Source organism: Dermacentor albipictus, chromosome 1 (genome assembly GCF_038994185.2).
Source record: "Dermacentor albipictus isolate Rhodes 1998 colony chromosome 1, USDA_Dalb.pri_finalv2, whole genome shotgun sequence".
NCBI lineage: Eukaryota > Metazoa > Arthropoda > Arachnida > Ixodida > Ixodidae > Dermacentor > Dermacentor albipictus.
In genome coordinates this window covers 93,588,845-93,612,310 of record NC_091821.1, presented here as the reverse complement: position 1 = coordinate 93,612,310, position 23,466 = coordinate 93,588,845, and the positions used below count along the sequence as shown (strand labels likewise).

General features: G+C 44.4%; 1 protein-coding gene and 1 long non-coding RNA gene across 2 annotated transcripts in view; one reads left to right on the top strand and one right to left on the bottom strand.

The window, feature by feature from the left end:
• LOC135902648 (nose resistant to fluoxetine protein 6-like) overlaps nt 1-23,466 on the bottom strand; it is a 56,552-nt gene that overhangs the window by 2,093 nt on the left and 30,993 nt on the right. Inside the window, exons 3-13 of the mRNA XM_065432865.2 lie at nt 22,751-22,871; nt 20,336-20,423; nt 19,433-19,527; nt 17,736-17,912; nt 12,685-12,778; nt 12,487-12,588; nt 10,504-10,669; nt 9,561-9,643; nt 6,377-6,499; nt 5,493-5,613; nt 2,895-3,081 (exon numbers count right to left, since the gene is read on the bottom strand). Of these exons, the coding sequence (XP_065288937.1) occupies nt 2,895-3,081; nt 5,493-5,613; nt 6,377-6,499; nt 9,561-9,643; nt 10,504-10,669; nt 12,487-12,588; nt 12,685-12,778; nt 17,736-17,912; nt 19,433-19,527; nt 20,336-20,423; nt 22,751-22,871 (1,357 nt within the window). The remainder of the gene's footprint in view (nt 1-2,894; nt 3,082-5,492; nt 5,614-6,376; nt 6,500-9,560; nt 9,644-10,503; nt 10,670-12,486; nt 12,589-12,684; nt 12,779-17,735; nt 17,913-19,432; nt 19,528-20,335; nt 20,424-22,750; nt 22,872-23,466) is intronic.
• On the top strand, nt 389-23,083 carry LOC135902649 (uncharacterized). Its single transcript, XR_010564554.2, has 3 exons — nt 389-713; nt 2,866-3,133; nt 22,784-23,083. It is a non-coding gene; the product is annotated as an uncharacterized lncRNA (long non-coding RNA).

Below are 23,466 nucleotides of genomic sequence, written 5' to 3'. Positions count from 1 at the left end.
GGTATAGTACCAAAAGGGCGACACATGTCACATGAACAGGTTTGTTTTATGAATGAAGCATAATGCTGGTGGGGCCACCAGCTCCAAAATATTGTAGCCTTTCGTATGGTTGTAGCTGTAGGAGTCTTGTGTCGCCACGTACCATGGCTCCGAAACAAAACGCGAACATTACAGAACTAACTTTACGTAAAGGAGGCCATTTCGCTTTCCGAATTCGTGTAACACTAATGTCGTTCCTTCACGGGCTTTCAAAATAGATGCCTCTGACAGAAGAAGACTACAACGGCTATGGTCGAGTTGGCTTCCTTTATCAGAATTCTTCACAATGTTTTCATTGCACTTCCAAATTACAGTTCTTTAGTCCCACGCTCCACTGTTCAAATCTAGTTTTTCTTTAATTCTGACCATACGGAAAGCCGCCTGCTTCTTGGCCAATCGCCCATAGTGGGTATGCGCCAGTGTTTGGGAAACGAAACGAGTTGGCGTCGCTGTGATCGGCAACGAAGTGTTGCGAATGCTAGTGCTCGTGCAAAGAACGTAGGGCCAGAGAATTAGTAACGTGGATAGTCGGGTCGCACAAGACGACCTCACCGCCAAACGGGAGGTCTTAGGTGGCAGGACGCCTGTGGGCACACCTTCAAGGAGCCAGCGCTGCAGCACCGCCGCGTCGCGGGACTACTGCGTCCCTGCCCACGCGGAGTGCCGATGGAACTGTGAGTACTATGTAGTACTATCCAGAGCTTAGCGTCGGCTAACGTCACGAAGGTCGCGTGCACTCAGTGTGTGGTTGGTGTGCGTAACTGCCAAGACCATCGTGTCAGAGGTGCTAAGTTTTTTAGGCTAGAAAGCGTTATTAGCCCTGCTGTGGAAAGTTCACCATCACACATCGCAACTTTAAATAACCAAGTGTAAAATATGTTCTACCTTATTTGTTCGCGTTTAATACCAGCGTGATGGGGCATCTGAAAACGGTGACGGGTGCACATGTTAACCTCTTCCTTATCGGTCCTTTGGCGTTCATACTGCCGCATTTCGTCTGGACAAGTTCACCAGTTTGCATGGTTGGTTCGGGCCAGAACGAAAGCCGTGGTCGTGATGCTTGCCAGTGGAAAATATTAATACAAGAACTTTATAATTTAATGTCAATTTAACTTTGTCAAACAGTTGCGCACTTGAATGGTCAATGGCGAAGCGGGAAAGAGAGTTGCCCCGCATCGGCTAATCTGGGAACGCATAAACGCTTCTATTCGAATTATTTTGCTTTTCGCGCATCGCCACTGATTCGAGCGGCGTTCCGCCTATGCTATCACCATGAGTAGCCGGTCATGATAGGTGGATGATAACAAAGAATTCCCAAGGCTTTTTGTTCATAACTAATATTTACTATCAGCCGGTCGACTTCGCAAATTATATGTCCGTTATCATGATTGGCTGGCCTCCGCTATTAAGAACAGTTCTTCTTTAAGAACACTTTCGTGTAAACGGTCCATGGACTCCATATTCACAGAAAGCTCTCAGGCTAGAATTATCCGTAAGAGCAAATGCCAGCCAATCCCGATGCTGTTCATACTAGAGATGGCGACCGGCCAATGGCAAATAGCACTTACGAATGATAAGCTCTGCAAATTCGGCCCCTTATTTCCAAATTTGCAGATTTTCACGGAATTATAGTTTTCTAAGTGTGTAGCAATATCTAGGGAAGCATTATACCTGGTGATTGTTTTTAGCTGCACCAACTGGTAAAAAAATATTGCCCGTGGCATACAGCACAAGTCTAAGCATCAAACTAAATTACTCAATGAGGCGGCCATCACTTCTACGAGAAATCAAAACGATTAATTGAATAGTTAACATGATTACATTATTTACCTCTTTATTTCTTACATTACGGCACATTTATGGTACTTATGGTACTTAACGGATTGTAACCGGCGAGTTCGCAAGGCGTATCGACTTGGAATAAATTTCAGGACTACGCTAGCTTCGAGATATTAATTTTCACATTGTCAGACGAAATGCATTGGCGTTCCAGTTACTTTTGTGCTTCAATGCATAAAACAGCGCTTCCCTAAATAAAGTAAGTGGTACAAGAGTGCAATCTTACCGCGAGTACGTTTGACGGCGCATTTCTCAAAACCTGTTCCATCTTCAGAATTCGTTCAATGTCGACATGCTTTGCATACTCATTCGCAGACTGAGATATGTGCCGTCATGTAATTAATTAAAAAGGTAATTAGCGTAACTATGTTACTTATCCAATGTAGCGTTTAGATTTTTTTGTAGGAGTATTGGCTGCCTCATCGAGTAATTGATATCAAGGGTTAGAATAGTGCTATTTGCCACAGGAAGTTTTTAAAAATTTGGTGCAGTTCTAATAATATTATTAATGTTAGAATATCTAATATTATTCGGCTTATATCCAAGACACTTCTTTCATATGAGCGTGTTGCGCTCTCTTAAGATACTCTATAGATATCATCCTTGACACTTTAAATACAGGGAAGTAATTTCTAGTGGAATGCAGTAGAATGTGTCGTTCAGTATATGCCCGTGTAATTAGTATCCAGGGTGACAACCAGTATTTAGCGTTATTCTTAGGACAAGTCCTGATTATTTAGCCGCAGGTGCGTGGCTTTCATTAGGATATATTAATTCATCCAACGCAATACACAGATACGAGCAATAGTTTGTACCTCTCCCGGTTCAGTCCTTTTTGAAGGTGTAAAAAGCGGAATGGCCTGAAGAGAGCGAGGCGAGGCAGATCATTTCCCCTAGTAACGCTCTGTTAAATATATTCTGAAAGTATATCGGTCTTCAATGAAGATTTTTGCGAAGGTACTTCACAGACTGCGTCTTTGTCGACAGCTACAGGATCCTGCCCTTGTGCCGCTTACCGCCTCTTCCTGTTGCGCACGCGTACGTTGGCCAGCAGAAGGCGAGAGCCCAGGCTATTCGGTGGAAGCCGGCGTACATGTAGTTGCTCACGTCGCCGGGAAGCATGCCCTGGTTCCAGGGCAGGGGGACGAACATCACCAGGCAGGCGAGGAGCAGGGACAGGCACCACAGGAGAGCCTGCAGCAACTGATCGCCCGCGCGTGCGTTGGACGAACGAGGAGCAACGTTAAACGAAACGGTAAGAATGAAATAGATTAATGATTAGCTTACGCGCAATGGCTTCGGCTGCACGGCTCATTAATTGTCTCACTCTTTTCAAGATACCGAGCACGCACGCTTCACTCCAGAGTGAGTTCAATTTGTGTCTTCCAGGTAAAGCGTAACAGGGCAACGCTGAATGTACAGTTTTAGCGGAGCAATTACGGTGCTCTCCGTTCAGACAGGCACATCCTAACAAAGTGCACGCAGCCGCTTTATGGGAGCGATAGGGCACGTGCACACAACGTTCATGCCGCCAGCGTGACGTAGAACGCTGCTTTCGCTCTGCTACAGAGCCGACTGAGTAATTGAGCGTTACTCCAATTGACCCCGTTGTCGTTGTGGAGCCAAGATGATTGCACTTGCGTGTTTTCCGAATCTGTAATCAGCCTAGTACTCTGCTGCCTCCTGGGCGCGGGAAATGTGAGCGAAGCGAAGCGCAAGCGACGCTCTCCTAAAACTGCCCAATAATTAATCTCAACCACGAGTCCGGAGCCCACAAATCCAGAGCCGCACGAGTCCAGGGCCCACGAATCCTGAGCGTGAACTCAACCAATAAGCAGCGGGCAAAGCTGAAGTGCACATTTTCACAGGCAGGCGCGCACAAAGCTCGTAGACCTCCCAGCATTTTCGAAATCGCGATTGCGCATCACTTGAGAACAATTTCATATTAATTACCAGGGCTCCCCTTCTGGATCCACCAGCGGTCACCGTAACGGTTTATGCTATAGTACAAACTGTCACTGTTAAATCTAAATTAAATTGTGCGGTTTTACGAGCCAAAGGCGCGATCTGATTATGAGTGGCAGTAGTTGAGCGCTTAGTAAAGACGAGTACAGAAAGTAGACACACGGACAGAGGGGCGCTTACTGACAACAATGAAGTTTAATTCCTTGACAGAGCCAAACAAGAGTGCCTTCGAATACACGTCACCCACCACGTGAACCCCGTTGCCACCGGGGAGCAAGAGGACAAGATAGAGCGTACGAACAAGAAGAATGAAAACTTAGTCGCGCATGCGCAAAAATTTCAGTTTTTTTGTCGGACAACGCTAAGGAAGTGTTGATGATACAGGAACCACCGTGATAGTCAATGTGCTCACTCTCAATTATTAAACGGGTGATTTCACACTTGCTGCTTCCTACTATTTCCGTGTTATCGAAGAGGGACGCACACACAAACGCCTTGAGATGGTTTTCTAGCTCTTCATTGCCATGCTTGTGTGTGCGCGTCCCTCTTCGATAATACGGAAATACTAGGAAGCAGCAAGTGTGAAATCACCCGTTTAATAATTGAGAGTGAGCAGATTGACTGTCGCGGTGGTACCTGTATCAGCAAGATTTTCTTAGCGTTGTCCGAAAAAAAAATTGAAATTTTTGCGCATGCGCGACTAAATTTTCATTCTTGTTCGTACCCTCTATCTTGTCCGCTTGCTCCGCGGTGGCAACGGAGTTCCCATGGTGGGTGACGTGTATTCCAAGGCACTCTTGTTCGGCTCTGTCAAGGAATTAAGCTTCATTGTTATGGGTAGCGCCCGTGTGTCGCCATTTTTGTCCTCGTGTTTACTAAAGGCTCACTCAAACTAGGCCGACCCGACACCGATTTCGGTTTGCCGACAGTCGGCAGACCGAAATCGGTGTCGTGTTGGCTTCGTGTGAGTTAGCCTTAAGCACTCAACTACAGCCATTCAAGATGAGCCAACAAGCCCATTTCGCCACACCCGATTATGAGGCACGCCGTAGTGGGGCACTCCAGATTATTTTGACCCCTAATATGCACCAAGTGCGCGATAAACGGGCGTTTTTGCCTTTCGCCTTCATCGAAATGCGGCCCCGGTGGTTCGGGATCCGGTCCCGCGACTTCACACCCACAGCAGCGCAACGCCAAAGCCACTAAGATACCATGGCGGGTAAACCGTTACAGTGATTTGCGGTCTCGCTAACATTAAGTCAACGTAAGCTTACTAGGAATAGAGTTTTTTAAATCAATTTGGGTGGACTATTGGGTGGACTATTGGGCTGTAAAAGTGCTGATGGTCATTTTTCATTGCTTGAGCACACTGTCTGAAGCAGCACAGCACAGCTGGCAAACTAGTACCACCATTATTTGGCGCACCGGTATCACAACGCTAAGTACCCGGCACAGTTTTAATGTATTCGCTAGGCAAATCATTTGGCGTTACGAGCATCCGGATGTTATAACATCATGTCTCAACGATAACGCGGAAGCGATTCCGTATGTGCTTTTTTTTTCTTTCAATCCAGCAAGCTTACTACATTCACCAGTATTGTGCGGAAAATACTCGTAAGTCGATTATAAGGACGAGCTCACTGACGTACCAAGTGGATGTGCTTATTCTTATGTTGACTCGCTGCGTAGCCGCAGAGAATGCCCACGATGTAAGTGGCCACGTGGGTGAACGGTCGGATGTACACGTACAGAAGTGTCTTCTGTATTTTCCTGAGGAGTGAAATACCAGGTTTCGTGTATTGCTGGGTGGCATGAAGTAGGTATGTTTACGAGATCGATAAACACAGAGGGCATTAAGTAATAACACGCAGCACTTCCACAAAGGAAGCTAAGTAAGGCTTGGCATAAATAACGAAATTGAATTGCGGCGCAATGAAGTTTTTATTATTCCGAGTCGATAGCAGCTATATAGACATTCACTGTCTCTTTGGTGCTAAATGCGCAGCCCAGTAACTCACGAGGCCTCGCCGGAAAATTTCGTTATACACCAGTAGTTGTACAGCGACATAAAGGTAGCATTTTACCGCAAGAATTTCTAAAAATTCCCCCCCCCCCGTCCCCCTGCTGCGGAGGCTTTCTCTCGTTGTCGCGAGTAGCATTTCTCTCCTGCCTTCTCTAACTTCAATTTTTGCCCCGCGGTTCCCACCTTCTTTCGTTTGTCTCCCACGTTTTCCTGCTGCGCGACGCATTCCCAAGGGCGGTTTCGCCTTTCACGGGAATGCCTTTCGCGGGAATGCTAAAGCTGTTCGTGCTATTACTACGCAGCAGGTAGCATACGTGCCAGGTAATAGGCCTCAATTATTGTGTAGTCTACTTTTATACCAGTTTATAAGAGACACGTAGACAGTTATTCTTTAACGATTTCTTGTTTTGTCTGCTGTCTTTATTTCCATTCTCAGCTTTCGACTGTTTAGTCTAACAACTCGTACATCAAAGTATTTCGAACCGGATCTGAGCATTTTATTTCACTTACCTCATATCATTTGATCCACCGGTTAAACTATAGAAAAGGTTCCAGGAATGTGTTTGGAAACATGTCAGGATGCAGAAGGCCACAGCCACGATTCCGCCGATCACGTGGGATGTCTTCGGGTATCTAATTTATACAGAAGAGACGAGATGTGTAATTGATTGTAGAGTAAGGGGCAATATGTAATTGCAGCGGAAGCGTGACTCATCGACAAGTCGTCGTTGTCAGTAGGTCTCCGGGTTTGACCACGGTCAGTTTATCCCTATAGCTGGTCTCAGGTAATTCACCGCTAATAGGAATTATCTTTGCGCGTTGTAGGTTTTTCGTTCATAGCGCAGAAGTACGTACGTAGGCTTCGTCTTACTATTGGAGTAGCATTTCATTACTGGGGAAGCCGTAAGATCCTTTCTCATGAATTAAACAAGAGCAGAGAGTTTGCCATAATAGATCTACGACATCAGGTGCCATCAAATAGGTGCTCCCAAAGAAAGAATGGCGCAAATCAATTCACGTTAATACCTACTAATCACAGGTGTTCGCATGATCGAGCTCCATGCCTTGTTGATGCAGCTTCACCTCGTCGCCATGCGTAGCTGAAAAATGCTGTCTTGAAGGCCGCTTCCTATTTCTCCGAATACGGATTGTGATTGCATGAGCTAACATAATACGTAGACGACACCTTCCTTAACTATCGCACGATATTCATTTTTTTATGTGCGTAAGTTCTATAATTCAATGCGGCGTTAACTTGTTCATATCTTCGGACTTTTAAAATTACCGGTAGTATTTGCAATTTTACCAGGAATTTATACTGACACGTCTATCAGCGCTAAATAGCGGCTGATGTTACTCAGGCCTGAGATTTCGTTACGAGTGCCGATATATGCTTTTGAAGGCAATACTATCGGCAATTATAGAACATTTTTTTTACCAAGGATTAGCAGAAATATTCATAAACGTAAAGAAAAAAGAAAGGATGGAAATGTGAAGACGCTTCACAAATGGAATTAGATGCGAAAATATGAACGAGTCTAACAAAAGAGTTCTTACTACAAGTACTTAAGTTATATTGAGTTCTTTATTCATACTGGTCGTATGTATTTCAGTCCTGAAATACTCTTTTTCGGCAACTGCCAGAGGAAGTGCGTTCGGTAGATTAACAAAGTTGTTTCGTTACAACGAAAGTTCTGGTGGCCGAATGTAATGCGGTCGATGCTCATGCTCAACTTCACCGCGACGCAGTGCTCCTTGGTCACTTTCTTCATACACAGGCTCAATATGTTCTTATGCAGTGCTTGTTAGACACATTACCGCAGCTAGCGGTAATCTGTCAGCAAGACTAACATATTACCGCTAGATTGCCGCTAGCAGCGGTAATTTGTTGTCTTGGCCACTTGTTTGTCTTACCCAGTTTGTCTTGGCTCATGAGCATGAACACAAATAATAATTATGCAGTGCACACAGTGACATTAAAGTGCAGACACGTAGCCGAAGCTTTGCTGGGGCTTTTTAGGGTGTTGAATGCGTAATAATTATACATGGCGTCTAGACTATCGAAGCAGTTCATTGTTCTACTGCGAGCATGTAGAATTAAGTTAGTGGGTGCGAGGCATGCTACGAACTACGTCATTACGCAACACAGCCGTCGTAACCAATCGACCTAGATGCAATTTCCCGAACACCTTGAAATTCAACCTGAGGTACGCCTGCTATACAGTCATTCACGATGTGTATAGGCTGCATACGATGTCGCAATCTGCCTGCTGCTTATTGACCCTTTTCGCGGCGATCCCGTAGGCGCTGCCATGGTTGACCATATGGTCACACGTCCATTGCTTGCCTCAGCTGCCTCCGTTTCCTCCATATTTACAGAGGGTGTGTATGATGCCGGTGCGGCTTAGCAAACCTCTGTTTTGGGAGATACCGGAGACGTTGACTGCGTGGACGACACGAAGCTTTGGCCACAGCTTGTGAGAACATGCAAAAGTTCTTTGGAAGCTGATTAAGCTGTGTCCAAACGGAGCGACCAGCGCGTATACTGCTTGTTCTAAAAGCAAGGCTAAATATGTATTCCAAGCTATCCAAAGTTTCCGCTCACGAATTGAACCAGGATCAGTGTGTTTTGCTCTTCGTTCTTTAGTTGGCAAATATTTTGAAGGAGCGGCTTGTCACATTTCTGACTCAGTAAATTTCCTCGGTGCGGTCGCTATCTGGTTATCTTCTGCTTAATCGCTCGCGGTTGTGCTCAGTTCCGATAGGTTTGTTCTTGCTGCGTGCAAGACTTGAAACGTAGCTGTTTTGTGCGTTGTAATACCTTGTAGCAAAGATGCATTATTGTTACTAACTCACTTACTCTTGTGTGCCGTCATGAAACACTCAGCTTCGACCATTTGTGCGCCATCGCTGTAGTCCATCATTTATTGTGCGTATATGGTGCGCATATATTCAAGTTTGCGCCCATTCACTCATTGGCACGTTGTCGATAGAGTGGGCGTACGTTTTCGTGCCAGTTGGGGTATATGTGCGTTGATACTGTGTGCGAAACTTACGATGAAAGGACGCGGCGCTCCTCCCTTTGTCATTGTTTAACGAGCGGTACTCGCTCTTGCCGACATTCCGACAGAAGCAAGGTGGAAGTGGTGATGGTTTCGTATTCGTGCACTGTCGCTGAGGCAACGTGCGGCGCTCCGCCAAAAGCGCCATCTGGTTTCTCTAGAAAAAACTGCTCCGCGAAAAGGGTCGATAAGATAGCGCTTCATCCTGCTTTGGCCTCACGTCAGACAATCTGCTTATAAGCTGTTCTTATGGTCTTTTACACGATAGATTTCAGTTTTATAATGCGCACGACAATTTTACCGCCAATGTATTATTTTACCTTTACCACCACGCGAACACTATACAATATTTGAGCTTTGCTTCAGTGTGTTTGTTCACTGTGACGCATTCGATTGCGGTTCCATAAATGTGCCATTGCTTCTGTAGAACAGGGACGTCGAGGAAATGGTTAAAGGCGCTTTATATGAACGGGTTGTGGGGGTGGCGGAGCATGGTGTATTGCTTACGACGGCCTTTCGACGTGTGATTCAAGATATATCAGGTGTTCTTCCGAAGCATATTACGCTACTGGTTATTTCAGAGGTTTGACTTCAGTTGTCTTTTACTTGCTCGCTTTTTTTTCTTCACTTACTTGAGGAGCAGGAGAGTCAGCGGGAAAGCAATGAACATGAATATCTGCAGGTCTGTGCTGACATACCACAGATGCTGGAAGCACTGGAAATGACAGAGAGAAACGTTTCAGAAGAATAAAGTGGCGTTAGCTCGTGATACGAGAGAAAGGCGCTCGAAAAATGAGTCAATTTGCTTTATATTTCCTGCTTCAGTGACATGAAAAATTAAGTGTGATTCGCAAAGGGTAGCTGCCAATGCGCGTACTGCGCGAAATGGATCTGATAGAGAAAGGGGAGAACGATGTGGGACGCAGATCGCTGCTGTCGCAAATGAAATCACTAAATTAGAACTGTTGCTACAAGAAGAGAGCTGGGGTTTGATTTTCGCAGAGTGAATCGGATGCCTTGTTGCTTGGTTTAATGCACTGTGGATAAAGAAGCCCCGATTTTTGACGTATGGTCCACTTTGTCTTGTTTCCATGGCCCATCGAACTCAGAACATTAGGCCCATGATACTCGGCGAAGTCGACCGAAACCATATACAATTTTTTTCATTGCGAATACGTTATCTCAATAATAATAACGCAATGTTAATTTACCCCAATATATAGGAAAAAATGAATTCTGCGGTTTTCCGTGCCAAAAGCATGATGTGATTAGGAGGAACGCCGTAGTGGAGGACCACTTGGGGATCTTAATAACGTGCATCGCCATTCACGGTACACCCCAATGTATTTACTAGACAGCTGGAAAAGGATACACTTGAGGAGCGAATTCGAACAAATATGCGTAGATCAATGTGACATGTACGAATTTATCCACACAACAATTTCATCGACCCCTTACACACACTTGAACCCTTCATGCCCCCATTTCGCTACCAGAACAGACCAAAGATGCAGTTTTTTTATTTTATCATGACAACAAGCAACACAAGGAAGTGGTTATCAGACCACTGCATACCAGTTGGCCCTCCTCGACAAAGTTCTGTGCTTGTACAATCAACCTCCACCAGTTGTGGTAGCAGCTTCTGATGTGCTGGTTGTAGGCGTCCTCGTCTGCGGGGCCCGATCCCGTGAGAGGTAGCAGCAGTCCTACGACCAGCACCACCAGCGTGGGGATGGTTAGCCTGCGCCGCGGTTCTTTTGATGAGCTTCTACAGTATTGTTTAGCATAAAAAACAATAATTCGGCTAAATTGTCTAAGTTTTCATATTTGTATTTACCAATAATAAATCAAACATGTGTTTGTATTATCCCTTTCGTGTAACGTTAAGGGATAAGAAAAGGGCAGAGTGGGTGAGGGAACAAACACGAGTTAATGACATCTTAGTTGAAATCAAGAAAAAGAAATGGGCATGGGCAGGACATGTAATGAGGAGGGAAGATAACCGATGGTCATTAAGGGTAACGGACTGGATTCCAAGGGAAGGGAAGCGTAGCAGGGGGCGGCAGAAAGTTAGGTGGGGGGATGAGATTAAGAAGTTTGCAGGGACGTCATGGCCACAATTAGTACACGACCGAGGTTGTTGGAGAAGTATGGGAGAGGCCTTTGCCCTGCAGTGGGCGTAACCAGGCTGATGATGATGATGATATACAGCAGGTGTATTTGTAGCGCCGGCGCTCGCTATACGGCCCTTTCAAGGGACTGACAACTCACCAAAGCGTGTCATAACATTATGGTGGAAATGAAAAAAAAGTGCGCTTTGTGATGATAGAATAGAACAGAGTATTAGTGGTTTAAAGACGAATTACGATTTCAAATCCAGAGGAAGCCGCATGAAACGCATGTCGCCATACTCTAGTGTATTAGACTTGGACACTAACATTGAAGCCGTCCACGTGATCGAAAATTGGACTACGTAAGTGAGCTATCATTAAGCGCACCGCTCGAAGAAAACGTTCGTTATTGTTTATCTACATTTGTGCTCTTTTCAATGCCTATTACGATTTAAAGAAAGTTCAAGTTTATAAGCGGCGTCGACCTTCGGCGCAACTAGCGGAACGACAGAGCAGCGGCGTCTCTCATTGCATAGCGGCGTTTTTAAGTACCAACTTTTGTGTTCGTGCGAGTTCACGAGTCCCCAGTGTTCTGTGATCTGGCTGTAAGATGCAAAATGCCGTCGACTCATCGGACCCTAAAGGGGTGCCGGCAAGATAGGCATTCCCCTGTCCATAGCGACTGTTCAACTGAAAAGAATGTCGACCACGTCGTTTGATGCCTCCCGCATCGATGGCCAACGCCACACTCTTTGGATGGTGACGACCTTACTCGGCTACCGACCGCTTGCGGAAGTGAAAACCCTTGTAGCATGGCATCGCCTTTCTTCAGCTCGGAAAGCTGCCCTAAGGCTACCGAGATGCTGGATATATCAACGTGATAGAATCGCCGCCCATGGGTTTTCTACGATGCACATCGCAGAAAGCCCAGAGTGAATTGTTGATTTGACAATGTGCTTGTACGGCAGTTTTGTTCATAAGAAAAATTTCCAACCAATTCAGATAATGGATATATCATCAGCGAAGAAGGCCGACCAATGACACTGATCTCGAGCGCTTACGAACAACAAGCTTTGTGAAGTCGGACCCCGGTCCCTTCCGAATTTTGGTCTCTCACTGCTCATCCGTATGGCAGCCATGCGGACGTAGCTGTATGTTTCGTTCATCACGTTGTGGTTCACCTTCGTATTTAGGTCGAGTCATTTGTCTTGGGGTCGTTTTTTAGCATCAACTTAATTCTCTGTCCGGTTTGCTACTGTTTTGGCTACAACGAGGCTATAGCGAGTACTAATAGCGGCCCCAGTTTGACGCCACTAGGACAGCTCATAAAAAAACAGGTGTTAAGCACAGGAACGTTGTCGGCATGATACAATTTGTTTCTTTCAGAAATGAATCACATTTTCATGCCCTAATCTTCAAACGCTCCCTATAAAGCAAGATACTTTACCTGATGTAACGGCGAACTGCTCGGCTTATGTAAACCATCAGCAAGTTATTCTTCAGGACAGCTGACCGAGACTCTGTTACCAGGTACGAAAGTAGAAAACCACTAGAAAAGAAAGTCATGTAGGTAAGTAGAGGGTAGCTGCTGCCTAGTGGTTTTAAACACCCCCTTTAGACTACACACAACGTCGCTGTTCCTTACCTAATGAAGAAAAACGTAGTGACGCTCAGGAGAGCATTGATTATAAACTCAAACGTGACGTTCCATGTCATGTACTCCATGGTGTAAACAGAATCTGAAAATAGCACACACGAAGCTCAAAATGAATGGTGCATAGTTCTCGGCGCTCTACATGCCGTGAGTACTGCGGTAAACGAACTCAAAGAATGCAAGGTACTGTATGTAATATACATATATGTGGTGGCGCAGAATAGGCCAAGTCGCTATTGCGCCCATAAACCACGTTTAAGTAAATATATGTGGATATGAAGGGAAAAAAATTGTCAGCTACCTGAATGTAGCCGAAGCTACAAGTTCGTCTTTGTAGCTTAATGCTACAGTCGGGCGGATGACAACTATTCCCTTTGATGAACTTTCCTCCAACTTTAGGGTTTCCGCAGAAGCGATCTGCTATGTGCAGGGTGATCATATCTAATTTTCCCGGAATTCAAATAAATCGCCTGTGGAAGATAGAATAATAGCGTAATTTTTGTCCATGAGCTGGATTATTCGAAGATGTGGACATTACTAGCGCGAGAAATCGAAAAACATATTCGACTAACTAACAAAAATCACTAATTGACATCTGAATTACTCCAAGGTATATGTTGCGAATTAGCCGGTGAGGTTACAAGACATATCCACTTGAAAGGAATCTTCAGGAAAACACCAGTTTGGAGACAGTATTTCCCAAAGCGTGGGAGGAAATAAAGGAGGATTCTAGTTACCTTTGTGCCTGAATGCATAGACCCTTTGTTAAACAAATTAAGTGAAGAACAGTGCATTTTTACGGCGAGGTTGATAGCGCATATCTACAAACTGGTGTCAAAATGAATATTTATTCCAAGGGGACACACCTTGCTAAGTCAAAGCCTACAATTCGTAAGTTACAATATATGACAAAGTAATTCATTAGGAAGGTATTTACTTGAATATTTCGATTTCTTGTTCAGGTAGTGTCCGCCTCTTTGAATAATCTAGCTCAAGGACTAGAATTATGTAATCTGGAACAGGCAAGTTTCAAAAATTCCGGGAAAACTGAAAATGATCACCCCCTATAATGTATGGGAAACTCGCGACACTAAAATAAAAATGGAAGTGATGACACCACAGTGTGAGACAAAATCATTAGAAGAATCAGAAATCTTATACTGCGCTGCAAAACATTACAGCGTCTTAATACAACTCCTTTTTGGGAAATGGGTAAACCATTGCGTTGAAACCGTCAGTGGTGCTTCACGAGTGCTTCGTTATACGCGATAATTTGATAAAGAAGGGAAGTACTTTAAGTAATTGGTAAGAGTTAGCCTGCGTAATCCGATACCACCTAATCACTTTAGAAAATGGCAGAACCAGCGGATGTGTGGTACTGTCAATGTGACACGATCTTTGCTCAGGGTGAATGACTATGTAGATAGCGTCTGACAAGGACATGCGAGGGCTTATGCTAAGGTACGATTCGTGTCCCTTCCGGTGTCGTGGCTCGTATGTGATAGAGCTAACAAGGCTGTGCTCACTACTAGTGTGGTGCACTTCTTTTGCGGACATCATCATCATCATCATCATCGGCACGATCATCCTATTTTTATGTTCATTGCAGGACGGATGCCTCTTCTCCCAGTGATTTCCAGTTATCACTGTCTTGCGCTAGCTGATTCCAACCTGCGACTGCGAAATTCCTAAGTTCATCAATCCACCTGATTTTCTGCCATCCTCGACTGCGCTTCCTTTCCTTGGCACCAATTCTGTAGCTCTGAGGGTCCACCGGTTATCTGCCTTCCGCATTACATGGCCTGCCCAGCTCCATCCGCCCCCCCCCCCTTCTGTTAATGTCATCTAGAATATGGGCTGTCCTCGTTTGCTCTCTGATCCACACCGCTCTCTTCCTATCTTTTTACGTTAGGCCTACCATTTTTCGTTCTATCGCTCTTTGTGCGGTCCTTAACTTGTTCTAGAGTTTCTTTGTTAACCTCCAAGTTCATGCCCCATATGTTAGCACCTGTAGAATGCAATGATTGTACAGTTTTCTTTTCAACGACAGTGGTAAGCTTCCAATCATGATTTGGTAATATCTACCGTATGCGCTACAACCTATTTTGATTCTTCTTTAAATTTTCTTCTCATGATCAGTAATTGACCCATATAAACGCACTCCTGCACAGACTCTAGAGGCTGACTGGCGATCACGAATTCTTGTTCGCTCGAATGGTCATTCAACATGAGTTTCGTCTTCTGCGTATTAATCTTCAACCCCCCTCTTACACTGCCTCGGTTAAAGGCCTAAATTATTTGTTGCAATTCATACACATTGTTGCTTAACCGGACAATGTCATCTGCAAAGTGAAGGTTGTTGAGATATTCGCGGTTGATCCTAACTCCTAAGCCTTCCCAGTCTAATAGCCTGAATACTTATTCTAAGCATGCAGTGAATATTGTTGGAGAGCTTGTGTCTCCTTTCCTGACCCCTTTCTTGATACGCAATTTTCTACTTTCCTTGTGGAGGAACAAGGTAGCTGTGGAATCTTTGTAGATATTTCCCAAGATATTCATGTATGCCTCTTGCACTCCTTGATTACGCAGTACCTCCATGACTGCTGATATTCCTACTGAATCAAATGCATTTTCATAATCTATGAAAGCCATACAGAGAGGTTGATTGTACTTCTTAGCTTTCTCAATTGCCTGATTGATGACATGGGCGTGATCTATTGTAGAATATCGCTTCCTGAAGCGATTCTCCTGTTTTGTATGATTGAAGTGTTGCCGTGATTCTATTAGAATTCATCTTGGTGAATATTTTATACAATATTGAAAGCTAGCTATTGGACTTATAATTGTTCACTTCTTGAACGTATATTGCGGATTTAACGTATTTAACGGATTTTGTGGATGTATTTTATTCTTTATCTGCATCCAACTGAAGGTATCGGCCATCTTTTCGGCTGCTCCGAATCACGCAGTCTTTATTTTTGACTTAAATATTTCCGCGCAAAGTTAGGCAGCACTAAGCCTGAATACGAACAAACCAATGTGATCTGTCAGTAATGATTACGATACTTACGATGATGCTTACCAACGTAGGATGGATACAATGTTACTGAGAGGATCTTATCTTTATCCTTCTTATCTGTTCCCAGCCATATACATGTGATAATTAAACTAACTTCAATGAAGCAATCGTGGCCTGTCATCGTGACCTTCATAGTGCTGGGTTATTTATTTAAGTAAAATAAAATAGGCACCTGGCCGATATATCTACCCTTAACTTTGGGTCCCCTATTTATAAACGGCCTAGTAAATAAGAAAACAAAACAAAACAAAACAAAAAGCAATAGAAGAAATCAAGCGGAGGCTTAGTCACTGGGTTTCGTTACTCGGCAGAGTACGTTTGAAGAGCAACTGATGAAAATGCAGTATAAAACTCAAGTACTGCTATTGCGCGTCGAGACAGCATGACGCTAGAATTCGAATAAAGTGGCTTTGAATAAGAAGGCTTTCTGTATGTTCAAAACGCATTGTAGAATGCATTTGTGTCCGTGTCAGATTTTATATATAAACGAAAGTGAGCACACGGTTTGAGCTACAGCTTTTCGAAGCTAGGGTACATGCCGTTTATATGAGAAATTAATCGCCTGAAGCACTTCACGAGAACCTATGTGAATTTAGCTGACGCGCGAGTTGGTATGTTTTTGTCATTTATTTGATAAGCTTCTTTGAAATTAACGTGACTTGACAGTGCCTAATAAAATTAGTAAATCACCCGTTCATGTATGATGGACGTTGTAGGGGTTGGAGGACGGGCGTCGTGATGAAAACCCAAACTTGGGAGGAATTTATTCTACATTATGTACAGGGAGGTGAGACGTCAATTAACATTTGTACAGACATTACGGGCCGGCAGCAACTCGGACGCTGCGGCCCGCGGCAAGAAGTTCGAGAGAGGTGAATCAGGGAATCAGGGAATGTCCCAGAATCCTCAGGTCTCTCTGGAAGGCTTCTTATAAACCCTTCGAGCACTGTAAGTCACGTCATGTTTGACCAATGGGAGAGTCCGCTCCGATGACGCCACTTTCAGCCAATGGTAGGCGCCCGTGTCGCGGTATCACACCTGGCGGCTCTCTGTGGTCTTGCCTCGCAGACTGGCAATGCACTTCTAACGAGGAGAAGGGGAGGGCTGCTCATGCTCCATTGTCGGAGGCCCACCTGCTAATCCCGGCGGCGCACGAACTTGTTGGCACGTGAACTTGTTGCCTTAAACTTGTTTGCTCGGCCGCTCCTCTGGAATGTGCTTTCCTGCTTCGGCATTCCTCAATTAGCTGTGCTGCGATTCGAAGTGGTTTGGGGAACTCGAAGTAATCGCAGGAAACAGCTCCATATCTAACAACGTCTGGAAAGGCAGGGCGTTGGCATTGCCTAACTAGGTTCACAATTAAGGTAGACTTTGAAAAGTACACTACTGTGAGGAGGCACATGCTAGGGAACTAGCACATGGAAACTTGTATGAACTGTAGCGCAGCACAAAGGTGGAGTTCCAGGGGGGTTTACAACGTTCCAACCGAGGTACTCGTGCTCATCGAGTAGGCTTCTTCGGACCAATACAAGTACCACTTGCAAAAGTTTAGCACCAAGCTGAGACTGCACCACTTCTTATCTCTATGCTTGCCAAGAGAAGCTTATAAGATTGTACGCGCTTGCATCGAGGTTCTCAAGTAAACACGTGCCATTAATTTCAGCAATTAGCAGTTTCGGACATTTGAACATGGCATTTTAACTGCCTGTTGAATTTTAATTTTCAGTGAAACACACGTCTAGAGAATATTGGGTGGAAAAGAAGAGATCCGATAGCTTTTGAGATGTGACGTAAAATAAATTACCTGTAAAAAGAACATTGCACCATCTTATGTTAAGCTTACAGCCGTAAACACAGCTCCGTTTTAAAATGAACCTCTTGCTCCCGACATTTTTGAGTATCAGCGCGTAAGCCTATAGACTGATTACCGCTCTCTTTTGTATGATCGTAAGACTTCACTCACGGAAGAATCCAGTCGGTACAAGTATGTAGGTGTGGCCCAATACAACCCAGAATGCCATGATGACCTTCAGGCCAGCCATGAATTTGAGCGGTTTGCGCTCTGGCTTTACATCCATCCGTAGCAGATACCACGTGTTCGTGATAGCTGAGAAGGACAAGATTAGCCTCAGAGGCCCGCCTGTTAGAAACGGGAAGAAAACGTAAGAGGCACAGCGAAAATGAAGGTTATCAAGCAACAATCGGCTTTCGGCAGTTTCCTCTTGTCAAATTGCGTCAAGATATTTATGAGGGCTGCAAACATCCCATTCTTAGACTGCAGCGCGAAGGGACAGACACAGAAACTAGAAACAGACAGCACGAGTGCTAGCGCTCGCGCTCGTCCTGTCTACTTCTAGTCTCCGTGTGCGTCACTTCGCGCTACAATCCCAGAATATGCTACCGTACCAACTCGCCCAACTTTCTATCCTTCTACAAACATCAGCAGTGGCGTAGCTAGGTCGTCTGGCACCCGGGGCCCATAGGTCTTCTGTCACCCCCTTCCCGGGTGTAGCCGGCGGAAACAGGGACGTCTTCAGACGTATATGACACCCCCCCCCCCCCCTCACTGGCCCCTTGCACCCGAGGCCCACGGCCCCCCGGCCCCCCCTGTTGCTACGCCACTGAACATCAGCCTCCACATCGACAAAACTGTAGCTGATTCGAATATTTTTTTAGTTTTGAATGGGTGAAGTGGGTTGTGTATATTTAGCTGGTTGCCCGTTAGACGTGGGTGTTCTGTTTTAACTTACTGATAACATTAAGAAAACAATACTCTATGCGAGTCTACGCTTAGATGGTAATTTACATTGATTTGAGTGGGGCTTTAAACTGGCGCACTTTCATAACCAGTGGAAACACTGTGAACGCTACACACGAACTTTTAGAACTCGCAATGTCGGCTAAATATCAGAGGTGTATACCGGTCCCCAATCACTCGATTCTTTAATTCTGTAGTCTAATTTATATCCACTCTATATTTGTATAACCCACGTATCATGTGCATTGTGGCGAAACGTGGACATACAAGCTGTTCTCTTGTTTCAGGAGAATCACGTCACGCTAGAGACGAAACAAAATGTCGGGTAACATTTTACTAGAATCTTTGCTTCAGCTCTTCGACAGCATATTTTCTAGACTTTTGTCCCCTAATAAGCATCAAAGAACACCTATAGTGCTAGCTGCGTCAGTAAAAAAAAATACTATATGTCTCACTTTCTGCTTTAATTTATGGTGACCATTGTGAAAACATTTTAATAAATTGCAATGCAAAATTCAACGGCCCACGGTTACTGCAGTTTTATTTGTGTTTGCTAAATTTGGGAGGACTACGGTCCGCAGAAAAAGCATGTTTTCAATAGGCAGTGTTAAGAGGTGTCCAACTGGAGATACTGGAAGTAGTTCGCCTCTGGCTACTGCATTTTACATAGTGAAAGTATATAGATTGGCTTACTGAAATAAAGGAAATAAAATGAAATCACAATAATAACTAGGACACTTTTAATATTATTAGCACATGCAAATGAGAGCGAGAGCAAAAGACAAAAGAACAACAAAGGCGTACTCTTTTTAGCATGCAGTGAAAACTGAACGGGGATATTGGAACAACTTCAACATCACCCTGACAAAAATAGGAAGCAACGAAAACAAAACAGCGCTTACCAGCAGAATGTTTCTTTTTTGGGCATCTTTTCATAATTATGAACTCAGTTCCTGTGCCGACAAAAACTAGCAGTAGTAGAAAACCAAGGATTGATCTGAAATGTGTAGAGAAAACAATTGGTCAAGAGGTAGCACTCTCGAGTAAATATCAAAGAAATGAATTGGGCCAATATTCACAGTGTTGACATGAATGCGGAAGAGTAGCTTTAGATGAAGTACGACAATACAGTGTGGACAATGAAGCCGCGCTTGACGAGAACTGGGACTCTCTTTGTTCAGTAAGCTTATGATTGATCCGAGCATACCACGTAAACTACGTATAACTGTGTGCGTGTGACCACATATAAAACACTCAGTCGTGAGCAAATTTTTGCAAAGCTGTTTATATTATGTAACAGTGTGAGCATGCGTATGCCATTGGATATGTTCATTCAACGGCACGTAACATTCCTTTTTGGATGGTTTCCGTAAGGACGGCATTCGTTGATGCACTGCTGCCCTGAGCAGTACATTGTGCTGATTCCAAATGCAGTAATGGCTTAACCTTACAAACTGTCATTGTGATGAGGCCGAATAATCCCACAAACTGTCAAACGTTAGTGAAAAAATAATGCTGAGTGCAGAAGCTGTCTTTCATGACATATATTTAGTTTCATGCATCCGCGTGCTGCCATTGGTCTTGTTTATGTGTTGTACTGCCAGTATCGTGCATATTATATGTATTGAAAACAATTTAAAATTGCATTGTCATTATGTTGAATTGTCAGTATGTTGTGAATTCAATCTTGCACTTGATTCTTGCAATGTTTTGACAGTCCATTCTGCCTTAGCATTGTCTATATGTGTATATATTAAGCAAAAATATACGTGCGAGAAGGGTATAACTAAGTTATCGATACCTACAGGCAAATGATATGGACTGTGCTCAGTGATTTTGGGTCGTCTGTCCGACAGTGCATCACGGTGGCGTTTCCACCATACAGGGTCAATACTGAAAGAATAAAAAAAAGAAAGACCGTGAGAAAGAACTGGCTGAAAGTTATTAATCAGCATGTGCCTATGACGTGCTATATTAAGTCTGTTACGCCCTTAACAACGCCGTATTGAGGAACCGAGCAGAAGACGTTGACGACGCGAGTAAGCCATTACGTTTATATGCGGGCATAGAAATACTCGCACTTCAGCATACGTGCATGTCCTCGCTATTTGGCTGTACAAGAAATCAGATATATGCGTCGGTAGCGAACAAGCAACTTGAGCGCAAGTTATCAGCCGGCTAGCCATGGGTATCGACAATGATTTGAGAGCTGCTTATGCGTTTGTATATTGACAGTTTTTGTATACTGTACGTAAAAGCCTTGAGTGCGTACTGCGCACTTGGACGTTGTCGAATGGCGAGCGAGATGTCCAATAGAGGAGAGAAGATAAAGCGGATTGGTCGGTGACCAGGAGTTCGCCCGTCAGCTGGGTTTCGGTAGCGCGGCGAGAAAGTTTGGGTCTGTGCAATGTAGTAGTATGGGACCTGGCAGGGCGTTGTGAGCGTGCACGGAGCAGACAGATGGAAAGCCAGGGTTTTCAAATTTCCTGCGGACGACGACTTGAAACGGAGGGTAAGTTGGCGGCACGAACGTCCTACAGAAGAGTAGCTGATGACATCGCTTTCAATTCACAGCGGATGAGGCATGCCACGCTTTTTGTTGGTGGCTGCTGGTGTGGTGACAGTGGGTCCAGGCATGACTATATCGCAGCAGTATTCGGCAGCATGGTGAACTGGTGTGTTATGTGGCGGTTCTTGGCTTGCTCGCTACGTCGACATTCGGTAAAAATACATTGAACTATGAGAGATTGAAAACGTTGTCTACAATACTCTTGAGTATGCGCCCGAGATTCTCAATTTTCGCCACCTTATCGTTAGCTTTACTGCAATGAGCCAGCACGTCATGTATACATGTATATGCTATGTAGGGCTCCATCGATGTTAAACAGGAGACGCACGATAGAGTTTAGTCGCCGTCTGGATGTCCAATGCGCTTCTGTATCAGGTCGAGGAATTTCTGCTTACAAGTCTCCCAGCTTGTTAAGTCATTTTCATGTTTGTCAAGCCAAGCATGAGCCGTTCTTAGAATATTACATTTACCAGCATGAACGTAGCGTCCTACCTGTTGTGACTGTTTACATGTTCACACATGGCAAACCCGTCTTCCATGGCCACACCACTAGTTCTAAAAAATGTTCGTGTGTCCTGGGCATGTGGCAGGATGACGGAGCCAGGGAAGGGACTCTTCATGCGCCAACATGATAGGAGCGAGGCGTCAACTACTGCAAAGTTTCGTGCCTGGTTAAGATGGCGGTGGCAGGGTTACCAGTACCTTGAGAACAATGCGGTGTAGAGATTAACTACATACAACATATATTAAAGAAACCCTAAAGTGGTTTGTTGTTGTCGTTTCCTATTGAGCATACTTGTTTTGTCTTCGGTCTGTTTTCCTCTAAACTTATGGCCCATATCCACAAGGGATGATTGGCCAAGACTCAAGCAACTCACGTGGATAAAGCTACTGACTATAGATTTTAAATTTCACTTACAAATTTGTGAGAATGAATAAATTCAATGTTACAGATGGAAGAAAATTAATCACGTAGTATGAGCACTGAAAATAATATAAAGAAATTACAACTAACGTTTCCCCAAATTGGTCCCCCTCGTCGCTCGCCAAATGCTTTTATCTTCCGCAAGGCCGATTACCTGAATTGCCCCATGACAATTTTCTTTGCTGGCATGTACGATCGACATTTGACGTGCTGAGAACGTTCTGCAATTGTTTAGTGCACGTGCATGTTTAATTGTATACGCAAGCGTTTTTTCGTACGCTCTGTTAAAACTGTTAAACGAAACATGGTTTTATTGTTTACTGAATCCATAAATTGAATGCACAGAACAGGAAAAGCTTTGAGCTTCATGCGCATCAATGCAACGCCTAGTGTTGTAGGTGACTCGGACCTAACCAAGCGAAATGTGGCTAGCGAGTGCCGATTTAAATGAACGTCAATTCACCAATCGCAATGATTTCAGCTCACGAAATGCGTCGTCTCATGATATGCTGACGCAGACGCCCATTGGTCCACCCCCAACGCTGTATTTCATAAGCCTGACGCGTAGAAGGCCCAGTCTATGAGTCTTACTTTATTTACTGTGTTGTGTCCGTTTTTCTTTCAGGCGTCTCTCACAAGGAATCGTACTGAAAGAACGTTGGTTTAACGCTTCGCGCAGCGAAAGAATAGCGCAAGCCACGTCGATGTTTAGTCAGCGTGCCTTACTGGATCGGATAATGAAAGTCATGTCTTCTTCAGTGCAGGTTGAGGGTGTACAGAGGGCGCCTCTCGTGTCGACACTCTGAAATTCATCGGCCGACGTTGCTGTGAGAGGATCCTTCCGGCCCTGTGGTGGTGAGATGAAAAAGTAGACGGTTACGCACTAACAGGCCCGAGGCAGTCAATTTGATGCACATTAATAATTATTTCCTAGGTGACGCTGATGATGATACATAGCTCTCTCACGAGGTTTTCTGTATTCTTACACTGTCTGGAACATGCGTTAGTCTGGCTGGTGCTTCAATTTCATATATGAAGCAAATAAACGCAGTTGAAATATTTTCGGTGTATTCCTCATCGTGCCTCTTTTTTTCAGTGTTCCCACTGCTTTGCTCAGCTCTAAAAAAGGCTGTTAAATTATGCTAATCTAACTTTAATATCTTCTTTTTTGCGTGGTGCAATTGGCACTGCGGAGAATGTTTGCGCAATATTCTGCCTTATTTTTTTTCAAGTGCGCACTCTGCAAAGCTTGCACTCTGGGTCCTGAAAAAAACAAAACAAAAGAAAGAACACTCGGTTCAAACCGACTACTGCGCTGAAACAGCATAACACCGTTTGTGTCTAAAGCTCATGGGGCAACCTAACCTCACAACGAAGGTAATTGACAAATCGAGCTTTCTGCCTCAAGGAAATCTGAAAAGCATTGTTGATGAAACAGTATG